Below are 15964 nucleotides of genomic sequence, written 5' to 3' on the forward strand. Positions count from 1 at the left end.
ATCATCTCTGTACATTCCTAGGGGTTTTTTACTCCAAGAGATAACTAAAAAGTTTAGAAACAAACATATTTTAAATACCTGTGTGTATAAATTAATGCCTAAGTTATTCAGTCTAGGAACTGATTCTAAAGAAGAGAACACTGGGGTGCCTGGGTGGCTCAGTTGGTTAAGCGTCCGACGCTTGATTTCAGCTCAGGTCATGATCTCACTGTTGGTGAGTTTGAGCCCTGCATGGGGCTTTGTGCTGACAGCTGTGGAGCCTGCTTGGGATTCTCTCCAGCTCCACCCCCCCCGCCCCTCCCTCGCTCATGCTCTCTCTCTCAAAATAAAATAAATAAACTTTAGGGAAAAAAAAAAAAAGAAGTGAACCAGATGCAGTGTTATCAGCCCTACCTTTGCCCCCATCCATCCCACCAGTCTAAGCCAGACTGGCATGATCTTATTACCTGAGCAGCAGAGATCTTGGCCACTTGAATGATTTTCTCCATAGAAAGGTAGCTCTGCTGGGAGGGAGCGGGGCCAATAGAATATGCTTCATCTGCCTGTTGAGGAATATTACATGCTTACACGGCTTGCACACACTAGTACACGACAGAACTGCTTCAGGGTCATCTGATTATTATAAATAAAAAGGTGGCTCCCCAAGAACAATGCAAGAAATAAGAAACAGAAGGACCAGCTCATGTCTATGTTATAAAAATAAGCCAGTTTGGAATCTCTGCAAGAAGAGGATGCCCAAACTTGATTTTTATGTATAAACTAAACACTAGATAGAGTGAAATAAAATGTCTTTAGGATAAAAAGCAACAGGCATTAACCACAGTATCATCATTAGTAACAATAATAACTTTAAATGTATCTAATGCCAAAACTTTGCCAATTTGGCAAGACACAAAACATAGGACAGTTGTATACAGCAAGAAATAAAATTATGAAGTTTACTGAAGTTTATATAATTATTTAGGCAGGATGATAATGCTCTTTCTATCCATTTGTGAACTACTTTATACCGTCCTTTAAAACTTTCACATAATCACAGCATCCCCTGGAGTAGACAAGACAGAAAACATCATTCATTTATTCAAAGACTTACTGAATGTCGACCAGGTGCCATGCTTTGAGGTGGGAGCTGCCTGTACAAGAGTAAACAATGTCCCTGTCTAGAGGGAGACAGACATCAAACACACATTCATATATCTAATGACAACTGTGAGAAAGGTCATGAAGGAAAAACAAAGGACACAATGCAGGCGAAGAGGAAGACTGATCAGGCCTGAGGGTGCTCAAGGAAAGACTGGGAAGGAAGATCAGCGGCTCCTCCCGGATGACCAGGGTTTGGCCAGGCAAACGGGTGCAGGATGTGGAGTTGAGAACAGGAATGGAGATGGGGGCAAGCCTCCCAAACAGAGCAAACAACATATATGAAGGTCCTGGGGTGGGAAGAAACTTGGCCCATTTGAGGGACTGACAGAGAAGCTTGGGTGGCTGGAGCCCAGTGCACAAGGGGTCAGGGACCAGAGATGTGTCTGGACAGACCAGGGAGCACAGATTTCAGAGGGCCTCGCGGGAGGTTAAAGCTTTGGATTTTCTCCTAAGGTAACACATAATGAGGTTTTTTGGTTGTCATTTTTTGTTCCTAAACTTTAATTCCACAAAACACAAATCTATTCTCCTTCTAAAAAACGTGAATAGGGGCACCTGGGTGGCTCAGTCTGTTGGGCATCAGACTTTGGCTCAGGTCATGATCTTGCGGTCCAGGAGTTCAAGCCCCACATTGAGCTCTGTGCTAACAGCTCAGAGCCTGGAGCCTGCTTCGAATTCTGTGTCTCCCTCTCTCTCTGCCCCTCCCCTACTTTTTCTCTTTCTCTCTCTCTCTATCTCTAAAAAAAAAAATTTTAAAAATTAAAATAATGTGAATAATAATACAAAGGCAAAGGGGTCTTTTGGCACCACCTTCTCCCTCACTTCAAAACTCCTCCAGATAAAACCACTATGATCTTTGGGACATATTTTTTCCATATCCATATTCCTATTTATTTATATATATTTACATAAACACATACAGTTTTAGTTTTTGTTTTTAGTTTTTACACAAACAGGATCAAACTCCTGTAATTGTTGTTTTCATTAACAGTAGGTCTTGGGAGCTCTTTCCTTGCTAGTGCACGTATGTCTACCTCATTTTTTATAACAATGGCATAATGTTCCACAGTATGGAGGTACCAAAGTTCATTTAATCACGTACATCTGAACAGACATTTAGGTCATAATGGCAAAAAACTGGATGCTGGCAGCATTCCTATACATGCCTCTGCTTGCACATGCATGTGAACATGTCTCTGGACAGAGATCTAGAGGTATGTTGGCAAGGCTGGGTGAAGGATATAACATTTTAATAGCTCCTGGTTGATCGTCCCTTGAACTGGTGTCACCAACACACATCTCCATCAATGTACCAATTTCTAACCACATTAACCAACACTGAATATTATCCGTCTTTATTAGTCCGGTAGATGATAAAAAGGCTTAAGTTATTTAAAGCAGAAGCAGAGGAGTAACATCAAAAATCTGATTTTAGGCAATCAGTCTGGATGAAACATAGAACATACCGTGGGAGAGGTCAAGATGAAAGTAGGGAGACCACTTAGGAGGCTACCACATCGGGCCGGTGAGGGTGATGCCAGCTATGACTTAAGGTACTGGTGGCAGAGGACAGAAAGAAGCGGAAAGAAGTGTCTGGGAAACAGAATAAACAGCACTTGGTGACTGTCTAGATAGGGAAGGGGAAGGATGTAGAGTGGCAGGAAGACAGAAGATGTTCAAATACTCCCAGATCTCTGGCATTATGGTTTTTAGGGGCAATGGTGGTGTCATCTGCTGAGTGAGGGAAGTGTGCAGGAAAAGCAGCTTCACCACAGATCAAAGTCATGAGTTCCACGTCAGGCATATTAGTTTGGTACCTGTCACATATCCACGTGGAGACGTCAAGTGGGCAGCCGGGTATACCTGTATCACACTCAAAATGAAGTCTGGGCTAGAAATAGAAATTCGGAAGTGTTTAGCAAAGAGCAGACGAAGTAGAGTGACAGAATACAGTGTGAAAAGAAGATGGAAGATCCTTGAAAAGGTAAGAGGAGGACTCCAGAGCACAGGAAGATAAGTGTCTTGAACGGGACAAGGACAGACACAGATGCAGTGAAGAGATTCTGCGGCAGGAAGCGCAGTTCTGCTTTCCCTGTGAGTCGAGATCATCTGCTGAGAATAGGTGGGTGGAGGGAGAGTCAGCAGCTAGAATGGCACAAAGCAGGCTTGAGATGGTCAACACACAGAATGAGAGAGAAAAGTGCCCGGAGAGCGGAGGCTGGTTGCCATGAATTTGTCGCTGCTCAATCTTGCTGTGGGCGTAAAGAAGGCCAGTAGTTGAATTCACCCATGGTTGGCTCTGTCTGGTGAATAATAGCTAGTAACAACTGGTAGCACTTACAGACCTCAGGGAAATGGGATCCTTTCAGTTATAATTTTATAGTTAAGCCAAGGCTCAGAAACATCAGATGACTTGTCAAAGATCCCCTGGCCAGTATGTGGTAGTTGCTAAGACTGGGATCTGCATCCTTCTTGTACATCAGGGACCTGGATATGTGCCACTCAAAGTATGATCTGTGGCCACATTCTGTGAACTATTTTAACCAACCCTTGATAAGACAGGACCTTGCTGGTAAGTCAACTAAACACAGCAAAACACACTGTTCAGTTAAACCGGTGTTACGTTTGGAAAATGTATCCCAACAGGGATAATTAGTGAGCAGTTTGAACCTACCCACTTATGTCCTATTAACACTAGCAAACATAAAATGTCAACATAAAGGAGTAAAATACCAACATAATAAACAAATACAATCACAAAATCTGACTTTCGGTTTTTAACAACATACCATGTCTACATGCATGGAATTCTTGTCGGCCTCACTATAAACAGCCACGGACTGTATTCCCATTTTTTTAGCTGTTCGTATCACCCTGCAGGCAATTTCTCCTCTGTTTGCAATGAGGACCTTGGCAATGTTTCGTCCTGCTTAAAACACCATGAAAATCATACACAAATGTTATTGGAGAACAAAGAATGAGAAAGCAAAATAAAGATTCCATTATATTAATCAGCTGATAAACATTTGTTTTGGTAAAATTAGCATAACAGAGTCTCAAATAGTCATTTTAACTAATATTAGTGCATTTCCTTTCACTGAAATTCAAGATACCCTTTTCTAAAAAAATGTCTATTTACTTTGAGAGAGAGAGAGAGAGAGAGAGAGAAAGGATTCCAAGCAGGCTCCACACTGTCAGTGCACAGTCTGATGCAGGGCTCAAAGTCACAAACTGTGAGATCATGACCTGAGCCAAACTCAAGACCCGGAAGCTTAACCGACTAAGCCACCCAAGTGCCCCTGAAATCCAAGATACCCTTATTAACATACACTCTTATGTTATTCAGCTTTTTCAACTTTAAAATGAAAAGATGCTTTGATATGCCAAAGGTCAAATTACAATAGCCCCAAAACACCCCTCATAGTTAATAATAATTAGTCTTTAGTAAGTACTTTTTATGCCGCAGGTCCTGTGCTAAAGACTCAATCTGGATTTAAATCCTCACAATAATCCTATGGAGTAGATACTATTATTGTTACATAAATTGTAAACATAAAGGAATTACAATGAAAAGAGATACTACTTTCCTGAAATTATGCTCATTTTGTCCTGAAAGTATACTGGCTAAAAGAAATAGCAGGTCCAGGATTTGAACCCAGGTTAGGTTCACCTCAGAATCTGAACTTGCAGTCGCTCAACTCCATCGCTTCTATCCCTCTGCACGCAAACACAGGGACGTATGGCTCTCTTGCGTGAACACTGAGTGCTGCACCAGGGCACTGGTATCCGTGCCACAGGACGTGTTACTGTGTTAATATGTAAAATGCACTTCCGTATCACATATGAAATAAATGCTCCTGGGCAGTTTATAATGGCTATTATTCTAAAACAAATAAGGTTTTCTATAACTTAAAACAATGTTTTTCTATGGGGATCTATGGAGTCTGAGTTGTCACAGGTCACAGGAGCTGCTGGGATGAAGTATGCATGTGTGTGTTGTGGGGAGGAAGCTGCACCCAATCAACTGTGTCTACACTTTCATACGTTTAATCGTTGGGAATTCCGTGTAAAATTTTATTTGAAAAAATGTCTGCCACTTATCAGAATGGTTTTAAAGCACTGATTTAGACCATCAGGGTTATGCCTTTCCAATTCACGGCACTGAACGGGATCAAACAGACGGAAGTAACGACATAAATGTAAATGTTTCCAATTATTTCTGTATATATTGTAGACTCAACAACAGGGGAGATTTGACATAAAAGAGGTGGAAACCATGGCTCAATACGTACTAATAAAATGATCATGAAAATCCCAAATTTCAAAAATATATGAGCACTAATTCTATATACACAAATTAAGGAATTAAGCATTTCCCTCTCTTAGTTCATAATCTGCAAAGCCAAAGCAAATCAAGACTGTACCTGTGGTTGTTGAATACTTCATGGTTCTCTGCCTCCAAGTCCATCTCCTAGCAAATGAATCCAAATGGAATAATAATTAAACAGGATATACAAGATCAGTCGTTGTTTCAAAAGAATCAAAAAAATTTTAAATGTTTACTTATTTTAGAGAGAGAGAGAGTGTGTGTGTGTGTGTGTGTCAGAGTGCATAGGGGGAAGGGCAGTGAGAGAGGGAGACACGGAATCTGAAGCAGGCTCCAGGCTCCAGGCTCTGAGCTGTCAGCACAGAGCCTGACATGGGGCTTGAACTCACCAGCTGTGAGATCATGACCTGAGGTGAAGTCGGAGGCTTCAGGCGCCCCTCAGTCACTATATGATTTATTAATTCAAAACCTGAAACCAAGTCTAGATGTGACCTTAGTTAAGCCTGAAGCCTACAAAGTAACTTAATAAGACTTTCTTTGAGGGAAGAAAATTACTCTAGAAACCGGAAGTTACAGTTTTGGCTGTTGTCTCTGGCACTGTGTGTCCTTGAATGGATCACCTAACCTGCTTGCTCCAGAGGCTGGCAAATGGCCACAGGGTCACAATTAGAAAGCCAAGGTACTTCAAGATCATACAGTTCAGCTTTTTCAAACTCTTTCGACTCAAGTAAAATTGTATCTGACTTCACAAGTTGGTACACACACAAAACAGAATTTTCGTGACAGAACATTTTCTCTGTGTTTTGATACTTTCTGTTCTATTCCACTTCATTAAATAAAATATGCTGGTCACACAACAGTTTGAAAAATACCAATCTTCTTCAACCCCTGATAATTAAGGTTTGAACAATTAAGCCCAGAGAAGTAAAGAGAAGGAGCTGATCAAGGGCAGCAGAAAGACTGCTGGCTGTGGGGCCAGAAGACCCCCCACTGACCAGCTGCTGGTGACACCAGGCAAGTCATTTTACATCAGTGTTTCCCCAGTCTTTTTTCATTATGGCCCCCTAATGCAAAAACATAAATACTAAGATTTTGTAGGAGGGGTCGAGCCTTGGAGGGTATAGTAACTATGGTAACATCTAAGATTTTTTCGCTCTCAAGACCCAGTTTTCACTTTACAACTCAGACTTCAGTGTCCTCACATAGGACGGGAGACACCAAGAGATACTTCTCAGTTTCAAAGTAGACAACTTAAGCTGAATCCTTGTATTAATAAGAAATGGAGAATCAGGGAGGCTAAGTGACTTGTCTGAGGTGTCTTAACTAGGTAGAAGTTTACTAAGGTCTAAAACAATTTTTTAAGTTCCATGATACATATTGATACAGCAAGTAACAAAACTTTAACCCAGAGGTAACAGAAAGCAGGCCAGATTTACTTTAGGAACAAAAAAGTGTAAGTATAATGCCTATCTGGTGTCAGCTAAAAAGAATACACTGGGAAAAAACCAAATTACAGAAGGAATTCCACCATAGTCTTTTCCACCCATACATGGGAGATTTGTTAAAACTATGGTCATAAAGAACTAATTATTTTAGATCATGTACACAGTGGGCGATAAAAACCACAATGTACATTAGATACTAAGCAACTATGTATGTGTAGCATGTATACAGTATGCATATAGCTATGTAACTGAACAGAACTAGCATTTCACTGGGGCAGGGGTGCAGGGGGCGGGATTATAACAGTAGGTCAGACAGTCATTGCCTTCTGATGCAAACTCAATCAGATGTTGCCATCCGTGAAGGGCTGGTGGGAAGACCCACAGCTTTGGCACTTGAGTCCCACAGGACAGCTTTCTCAGGAGGCTATTGCTTTCCCACTTCTTTCCAATTTGACTGACCTCATTCTCTTAATCTTCAAGGAGAAAGACTGTTTTTCCTTATCTTTAAAAGGTATCTTCTGGTTCACAGCATCTTCCCATCACATTCTTCAGATAAGTTTTTTATAAGATTCAAGGCTTGTCCTGGACAGATTTATCTATAAAATGGCTGTTTCTTGGTAAATCCAGCTTAAGATCCTGATTAAGTTTCAAGGCCATTGCTGAACTAAAGTTTTCCTCTGTGATTTTGTAGTGAAAACAGACCTACAATCACATACAGACACACTACTTAACATAATCCTCTATCTCAATGATGTTTTGATAGGTCTATTCTATTTTTCACCATTATCCAAGCTATAGCTTAAAACAATGGCTTAAACAAACAAAATTAAGAAGTTGCTTCCATGAGATAATCCCACCCTGATTCAACATAAATTCTATACCAGTATACTCTTATTTCTAAAATTCCACCATTAGACTTCATTTCTCTGAGTTACTGGAGAATCATGACATACAAGACATGAAAATACTCTCTATAATGCTAAGATTTGTAATTCCTTAATGCCATTAACAACTGTAACATTTTCCAGGATGACAGCTACCTGAGAACAGTTCTACACACAGTAGGGAAGATTTGAGAGGGAGAGGGAAGAGAGAGAAAATGGTCTGTGTAATATCCTGAAGAGCCCTGGAAACCTAAGAAAAGAAAAACCAGGAGAAAGAAAAGAGCATTAACATTACTTTCACCAACTGCCTTATTTTACTCTGGGGCTAGTTCTACAATTAAGTAACTCAAATCTAAATACCTCTCCAGTAATTTGTGGAAAATAAAAGCAAACAAAAACCTTGAAACAAAGGCTGTATTTATGGATTGATTCATATGCACCAGATTGTTTGAGCCTCTTTCCATGTATTCATTCATTTAATTCACACAGTGCTAGGTACTAATATTATCTCCTCTAGGAATAGTATCATCACCTCCTCCTAAGTCAGGAAACTGAAGCACAGAGATATTAAGTAATGTGCCCAAGGTTGGGCACACAGCTAGTGAGTAGCAAAGCTGAGAACCCTGGCTTCGGACAGCACAGTCTGTGCCCTTCAGCACTAAGCTACCCTGTCTTTCCAGAACAGAGGAGGAGGTGAAGAGGAGGAAGAAACAAAGCAAGGTAAAGAAGCCTGCTACCAGGAGACCTGAGGATGTCTTCACTACCAAATTTATTGTCATTGAAACTTACAGCTCAAAATTTGAAACTGATCTGGAGTCAGGTTAGTTAGAGTCATAGCTTTGTTCAAACTTGCCTCTGAGAACTTTTAACAGACCAACCTCTCACCCTCTGGAAGGTAAATTTACTTTTGTTAGCTTGATCCATTCCAATAATGAGAAAGAACTCCACAGAGCCTCTGAACCGGACACCTGACCGGGGCTAGCTGAACCGAAAGGGGCTCGAGGGGCGTCCTGGCTCCATTTCTTACTCCTTGTGTAAACTTGAGCAAGTCGTTGACCCCTCTGAGCTTCACCAGAACGGGGATCATCAACACTCCCCACACAGGGAATGCAGTGAAAGCACCATGTTAACGGTTAGCAGCGGTACAAGCGTCTCTCTTGCCCCTGTAGCGAGGGAAGCAGGGATGTGGCAGGCCCAGCTCCACCCCTCCCCCACTGCCCGAAAATGGAAAAACAGAGGCAAATAGAGGCTGCAGAGTGGATACGGGGAGCAAGGGGAAGAAAAGGAAGGGCTGGGTGTGAACAGGTCTCTCTCCCGATGCCAAGCAGAGCAGAACACCGTGAAAGGGGCTGGGGTTTTCCTAACGCTCTCCCCTCCTCCCGCTCGATCCTCGGAACCCGCGCACCTCTCTCGGCGTGCTGGGGTCCATTTACACCACCCCTGCCTCCGACCCCGGACGCTGATCCACCGCCCCTCCGCCTCACGTTACCTCGGCGGCAGCAGCAGGCTCGGGACTCGCAGCCACCGGTTCTTCTCTGCCGCCAAGAGCAGCACCGACACCGCAGAGGTTGCCGCCATGGCTCCACAACCCGGTCGCTCTCCGACTTCTGGTTACACCAGCTGCTTCCCACTCCCTGCAAAACCTTTCCTCCGCTCCGCAAGCCTATTGTCCTTCACAGGCCACCGTCCAGGTCCCAGTCAGGCGCTAGGCCTCTAAAGCGTGGCGGGGGCCTCTCCGTCAAAACCAATCAAAGAACAGAGCAGGACTTCGGAGGCGACGATTGGCCAATAGTCCACAAGCCCGCGGAGGTGTGGTCCCTACTTCTCCTTGGCGCAGCGCCTACTGAACCAGGGGTTGGCCCTCATTCACCGAAGGACCTGCGGGGCTGGCTTGCTGTTTCTTCTACTGGCCCGCAGGGTTCCCTCGTTCTCGTCGGGCTTTAAGGAGAACTTTCCTCTTGATCTTTATCATTAAAGGTGCGAGAAAGTGGGGGAAGAGGAGTCCCGGGGGAAAACTCAAATGCAGTGAAGGGCAAGATACATAACTTTCTAGTGTTCTCAAGAAAGGGGAGGAAAAAAACAAAAACAAAAACAAATAAAAAACAACTAAAATAAAAAAGTCACAACTACTTAAACTTTTAAAAAAGTGTTTTAGTTGGCTTAGGAAAAAGAGGAAGTCAAACCGAAATTGCAGAATATCTAGAAAATAAAAATACTGCATACAGATGCTTGTTTGGACATAGTTAAAGCTGGCTCATAAGCAAATTTATAGTGGAAGTAAATTAATTATCCAATTTAAGGGTTAAAAATATGAAAATAAACATAGAAAAGCAGAAGAAAGAAATTGGTAATGATAAAAGAAATTAATAAATTAAGAAACGAGTAATAAAGGCTAATAAATCCAGAGGTTAGAGAAGAAATTAATAACAGCAAAATAGTTTAACCAGAAAGGGGGGGGGGGGCAATGCACATTTGCTGTGATAAAAAAAATAAGTGGGAAAAAGTCACATACAGAAAACAAATTATAGATTTGACTAGTTTTGCTCAACTTTAAGCAAATAAATTTGAAAACTTGGATAAAATGGATGATGTTACAAGAAAATACAATGTACCAAAATAGATCCTGAGATGGAAAATCTAATCAAACGATTACCATAGAAGAACGAGAAAATGTTAGCAAAGAACTATCTTTCCACTACCTTCAGTTCCACCTTCACCTTCACCGCCAAAGCACGTGGCCCACCTTCTCTCACAAGGAAGTTCCACCAAAATGGTAAATAGTAGTTGACTCCAGTGCTATTAATTCTGTCTTAGAGCACACACACACAAAGAAAGTCTTTCATTCTTTCTATGAAGAGAACATGTCATTGGTACCAAAATTACCAAAGATAGCATGCACACATAATATAGTCCAATTTCACTTATGAATATCAATGTAAAAACTGCCAAATGTTTTATTAATTAAAGTATCTGGTAGCATGTGAAAATAATAATATACCATGACTTAGGTTTATTCCAGAAATATAAGAATGATTCAATATTAATATAATTAATTAATCTTACTAATAGTTTAAAAGAAAAAAAAAAAAACCTGTGTTCATAGATGCTTAACAGGTCCTTGCTAAAATGGAACATACAGGGGCGCCTGGGTGGCTCAGTCGGTTAAGCGGCTGACTTCAGCTCACGTCATGATCTCGCGGTCCGTGAGTTCGAGCCCCGCGTCGGGCTCTGTGCTGACAGCTCAGAGCCTGGAGCCTGTTTCAGGTTCTGTGTCTCCCTCTCTGTGACCCTCCCCCGTTCATGCTCTGTCTCTCTCTGTCTCACAAATAAATAAACGTTAAAAAAAAAAAAAAACAGCTGGTTTATAGGAGGTTTTAAAAAAAATAAAAAATAAATAAAATGGAACATACATGTTAGATTTTAAGACTTAATAATTAAAGAAGTGATATTTGGACAAGAGGCTAGTTCTCTGAGAAAAAAAGTTGAACCCCTAATCACTTCTTAACACCTAAAATCAAAATAAGTTCCAAGTGAATAAGAGATTAAGTATAAAAGATGGAAGCATGAAAGAACTAGAAGACATCATGGGAGACTTTAAAAGAGGAAAGTTTTTTCTAAGTGTAACACAATACTCAAAGTATAACAGAAAACGAATTAATAAATTCAACTATATAATTTTTTGAAGATATGCAGAGCAAAACACACTTAGGAAAAAACAAACAGTAAATTGGGAATAATTTTATAACTCTTATCACAGATGAAGGGCTACTTTTCTTAATATATAAATAATTCCCACAAATAAATAAGAAAAGAGAACTATAATGTAATAGAAAGCTGTCAAAGAATATGAGCAGACCAATGAAACAAAGTAGAAAGCCCAGAAATAAACCCATGCATGTATATGATCAACTAGTCATTGACAAGAGTGCCAGATACACGTAATGGGGAGAGGATGGTCTCCTTAGTAAATGGTGCTGGGAAAACTGGATGCCCTCATGCAAAAGAATGAAACTGGACCTCTCTCTTATACCACTAGAGGAAAACATAGGGAAAAAGCTCCTTGGCATTGGTCTTGGCAATGATTTTTTTCGATATGACACCGAAAGCAAAGGCAACAAAAACAAAAGTAAACAAGTTGGGACTACATCAAGCTAAAAAGCTTCAGCACAGCAAAGGAGACAGTCAAATGAAAAGGCAACTTAAGAATGGGAAAACATAATTGCAAACCCTATATCTGATAAGAGGTTTTGTTGGGGAACGTCATCAAAAAAGATATGACTGACGATTAATCCTTGAGCTGGACTCAGGTGCTCAAAGGCTCCTCACTCCCTCCCCTATCCTTAGAATGTGGGTTCTGCTTGCCTTTCCCACTCCCAGAGCTGCTCCAAGGACACAGCCTTGAGATGGTGATGTGGTGTTGAAAACGACTGGAGGGTATATGTGACTGAATCCAATTAGGACCTCTTTATAAACTTTTAAGATCTAGCAGGCAGGTGTGGGGATCCAATTGTCTTGCTGCTGCCCAAGACAAGCTTCATATGTAAGTTCTCCTTGCTTATTAAAACTGCCACCTTACCAACTTGGAGTGACCTGCCCCTTCCTTTGGTCTCTCCTTGCCCTCCTTGTATTGGGGCTAAATTTAGATTACACCTGGGAAGCTCCCAGGAGGGTTACAAGCCAACAGGTTAATACCTACAACATACAAAGAATTCATTCAACTCAATAGCAAAAAAACCCAAATAATCCAACTTAAAAATGATCAAAGGATTGGAATAGCCACTTTTACAAAGAAGACATACAAATAGCCAACACCTATGTCAAAAGGTGCTCAACATTTCTAATCATCAGGGAAATACAAATCAAAACCACAATGAGGGGCACCAGGGTGGCTCAGTGGTTAAGCCTCTAGCTTTTGGTTTTGGCTCAGGTTATGATCTCCCAGTTTGTGAGATCCAGCCCCATGTAGATTTTGTGGACCAGTTTCTATCACAACTATTCAACTCTGCTGTTGTAAAGCAGCCATAGACAACATGTAAACAAAAGGGCCCGGATAGCTATACTCCACAAAACTTTATTTACAAAAACAGATGTCCAAACCATGAGCTATAGTTTATTGACCTCTGTCATATTACCCATTTTACAACTGATTACTGCTAGACCCATCTGACTTTATTGCTTAGTGGATATGACAGAATACAGCTCAAAATGGGCTATTCTGGATATAAGGTAAGTTGGTGTCCCAAAGTCAAGTGTTCCAGGACCCAGTAACATGCCAAGAGCTGACTCTTAAAGGGCATCTATTTCTCTGCAGCAAATGGCATGGCCTCAGCCTTACTCCAGAACACCCAGGACCTGTGTTATGATTCTCTCGCTGGAGGTTGCCAAAAATTCCATACTGTCCCTTTCTCACCACTGATATCTCCAACACACTGAGGTCTGCCTGATTGTAGAGCTCAAGCAGTAGGGCTGATTGCATTATGGCCTAGAGTTGCTGTACTGCCCTCTCCTGTTCTGGCCCCATTCAAAACTGATAACTTTCTATGTCACCTGGTAAATGAGCGATGACTTTTCCTAGCTGTGGAATGTTGCCTCCAGAACCTAAGAACCTATGGTTTCTTCTTTGTAGAAAGGATGCAACATGCAAAACATCTGCATTTTATTTTGAAGTGGCATATGGCATGGCCCTGACCCCCTGGCTCCCTAAAAATTTCAATGAACTAGTCAGTCCCTGAATCTTCATAGGGTTTGTCTCCTGCTTCCTGGAATACATATTTCTTACCAAGACCTCCAACATAATAATCGCTTTGTGCTTGTCTAATTAGCATAATGTCATCAAAATAATGGTTCAGTGTGATGTCCTGTGGGATATCTGTGTGGTCCTGATCTCTTTGGATTATATTATGACGGAGAGTTGACACATCCCTGAGGCAAAGCTATCAGTTAATGTTGTAGAGCAATGGGCCAACTACCAGCCTTTGTGAAAAGGCAAATCTGCCTGAGCAGCAGCTGGTCCGTACACTGTTAGCACCAGAGCCTGAGAGGCTTCTCTCCTGGGGAGGTGCTACACCTGGGATAGAGTTGGTAGCGGGCTGGAAAGGGCCATGCCCTCATTGCCCTTTGTATAGTTTCCTATTAAGCCATTATTATTAGTGTAAATACTGGAATTTATTTACCTGAATTCCCCCCAGAAAGTACCAGTAATTGAACCTTGAAAATGGACCTGGAATAGCCAGCATCCAAGATGGTCACCGTTGATTTCCACCTCTCCTGGTCTTTACTCCCACATTGTACCAGAGATGGTTGGTGTGACCAATAGAATACAGCACAGGTGATGGTATGTAACTTTTGGGAATAGGTAGTCAGTGTCTCTCTCTTGAATCACTCACCTGGGGAAAGTCAGCTGTCATGATGTGAGCATTCCTATAGATATGCCACATGGTGTGAACTTGGAAGCAGATCCTTCAGCCCCAGTTGAACTTTCAGATGACTGTAACTCTGGTCAGCAGTTTAAATGCCACCTGGTAAGAGACCCTGAGCCAGAACCACCCAGGTAAAGCTGCTGTCAGATTTCTGACCCTCAGAAACTGTGAGAAAATAAATGTTTGTTGTTTTAAGCTGCTAAGTTTTGAGTTAACTTGTTAAGTAGATATACAGGACTAATACACCTAATACAGGACTTCTTATTTATCTCAATCCACAACAGAGTATATGGTATTTAGAAAGTCCTTATTCAGTGTTGGTTGAATGAGTGAATAAATGGATGGATGAATTCGTGGCAGCATTTAAGTAAACCAGTAATCCAGTCTGTTAGTCTGGTCGAAGAGTTGAGAGATTTAACTTATAACTTTAATATGGTTCACTTCTCAAAAATTCAGATTCTTTCAAATAGGTCTTCCTACCTGGTAATAAAGTGGTAGTAGAGAATAAAACAAAACGAATTATAGAAAGATGATTTAACTTACTGATTCAAGCAAAACTCTCCACTACCATAGTAAAAAGTTTTTATAGCATGAAAATTGAGTTATCAGAAATGAAAGACATAAATTAACCTCCAAAATAAGTTTTTATTACAAAAACTTCTAATTCAACTCATATTCCATTAAGACTAAACTGAGGACCTTGCCAAGCCTACTGACTCATAAGAGAACAAATCAGGAAAGTCATTATATACTCTGGGGTGACCCAAATTATTCCTTTCCTAAAGAATTCTAGGGATATGTGGTCTTTTCTGTTAGTATACTTAGTTCGTTTGTTTAGTTGTAAGAAGAAGCAGTGAATACAATTCTTGGCAGGCTGCTCTACAGAATAAAGTGTACTAGAATAGAAAATGTGGTTCTAACAGAGCAGAAGAAGCAAGTTACCACAAGGGGGGGATCTACCTTCAAGAAAGAAAAGTTGGCTGGAGGTTAGATTTCTGTTTTCAAAGAAATAAAGAATGAGTTGAGATGTTTACTCCATTCCTTTATCTTTAGATCCACAGCTGCACAGTCCCATAAAAATGAGAAACTGATGTTTTGCAGAGCCCCTTAGTCTCCTTCAAGGAGGCAGAGAACTTTATTAAAGATCTCCTATTTCATTATCCATCAAGTCCTTTCATGTCCCCTTATCTCTTATGATTCTGGAGAAATTCCTTTTCTCTGTGAAAAAAGGAGCACTTGCTGGTGTGAGGCTTCAGGCAGAATTCAGTGTCATTGTTCTTGTAGCCAAGTTGATGTAGTGAAGTCCATAGATGTTGGCACCAGACCAACTGGCAGTCAAATTTTGGCTCTGCCATTTGTTAGCTGGGTGACATTGAGGTGATCAATTTCCTCAAGTCTGAGTTTACTCATCTATAAGTTGGGAGGATTAAATGGAATGTATCTAAACTTAGCCAAGTGTCTGGCATATATGTGTTCAACTATTAAGGATTATGTTTCTTGATTATTATTTAATTCTGTTGTCTGTAGCCACCTAATTCTTAGCCTTTAGTGATTCTGCAGGAGGAGTCATCAAGAGTAAAAGTATAAGCTGATTTGTTCCTCTTGTTGGAGCCACATCAAACCTAGACAAACTGTGATATAGTGGGATTTTTGATGATTAAAAAAAATTAAAGTGGAAAGGAGGCAAGCAGATCATCAGACATGTATATCATATAAAACATGGATAAGAAAAGTTCTGGAAGTCCA

At 41.0% G+C, this 15964-nt stretch overlaps 1 protein-coding gene across 3 annotated transcripts in view; it reads right to left on the reverse strand.

The window, feature by feature from the left end:
• MCCC1 (methylcrotonyl-CoA carboxylase subunit 1) overlaps positions 1–9762 on the reverse strand; it is a 58067-nt gene extending 48305 nt beyond the window's left edge. Inside the window, exons 1-4 of one of the 3 annotated variants that reach the window (XM_025913331.2) lie at positions 9289–9752; positions 5568–5614; positions 3933–4072; positions 447–542 (exon numbers count right to left, since the gene is read on the reverse strand). In XM_025913331.2, the coding sequence (XP_025769116.2) occupies positions 447–542; positions 3933–4072; positions 5568–5614; positions 9289–9377 (372 nt within the window). In that variant the 5' untranslated portion in view covers positions 9378–9752. Of the gene's footprint in view, positions 1–446; positions 543–3932; positions 4073–5567; positions 5615–9288 lie in introns of all 3 variants that reach the window. The other 2 variants (XM_025913330.2, XM_086674814.1) reach the window with 2 other exon arrangements.
• Positions 9763–15964: the final 6202 nt, after the last annotated feature.

This window comes from Puma concolor, chromosome C2, assembly GCF_028749965.1.
Source record: "Puma concolor isolate L17-30 chromosome C2, mPumCon1.1.hap2, whole genome shotgun sequence".
Taxonomy (NCBI): Eukaryota; Metazoa; Chordata; class Mammalia; order Carnivora; family Felidae; genus Puma; species Puma concolor.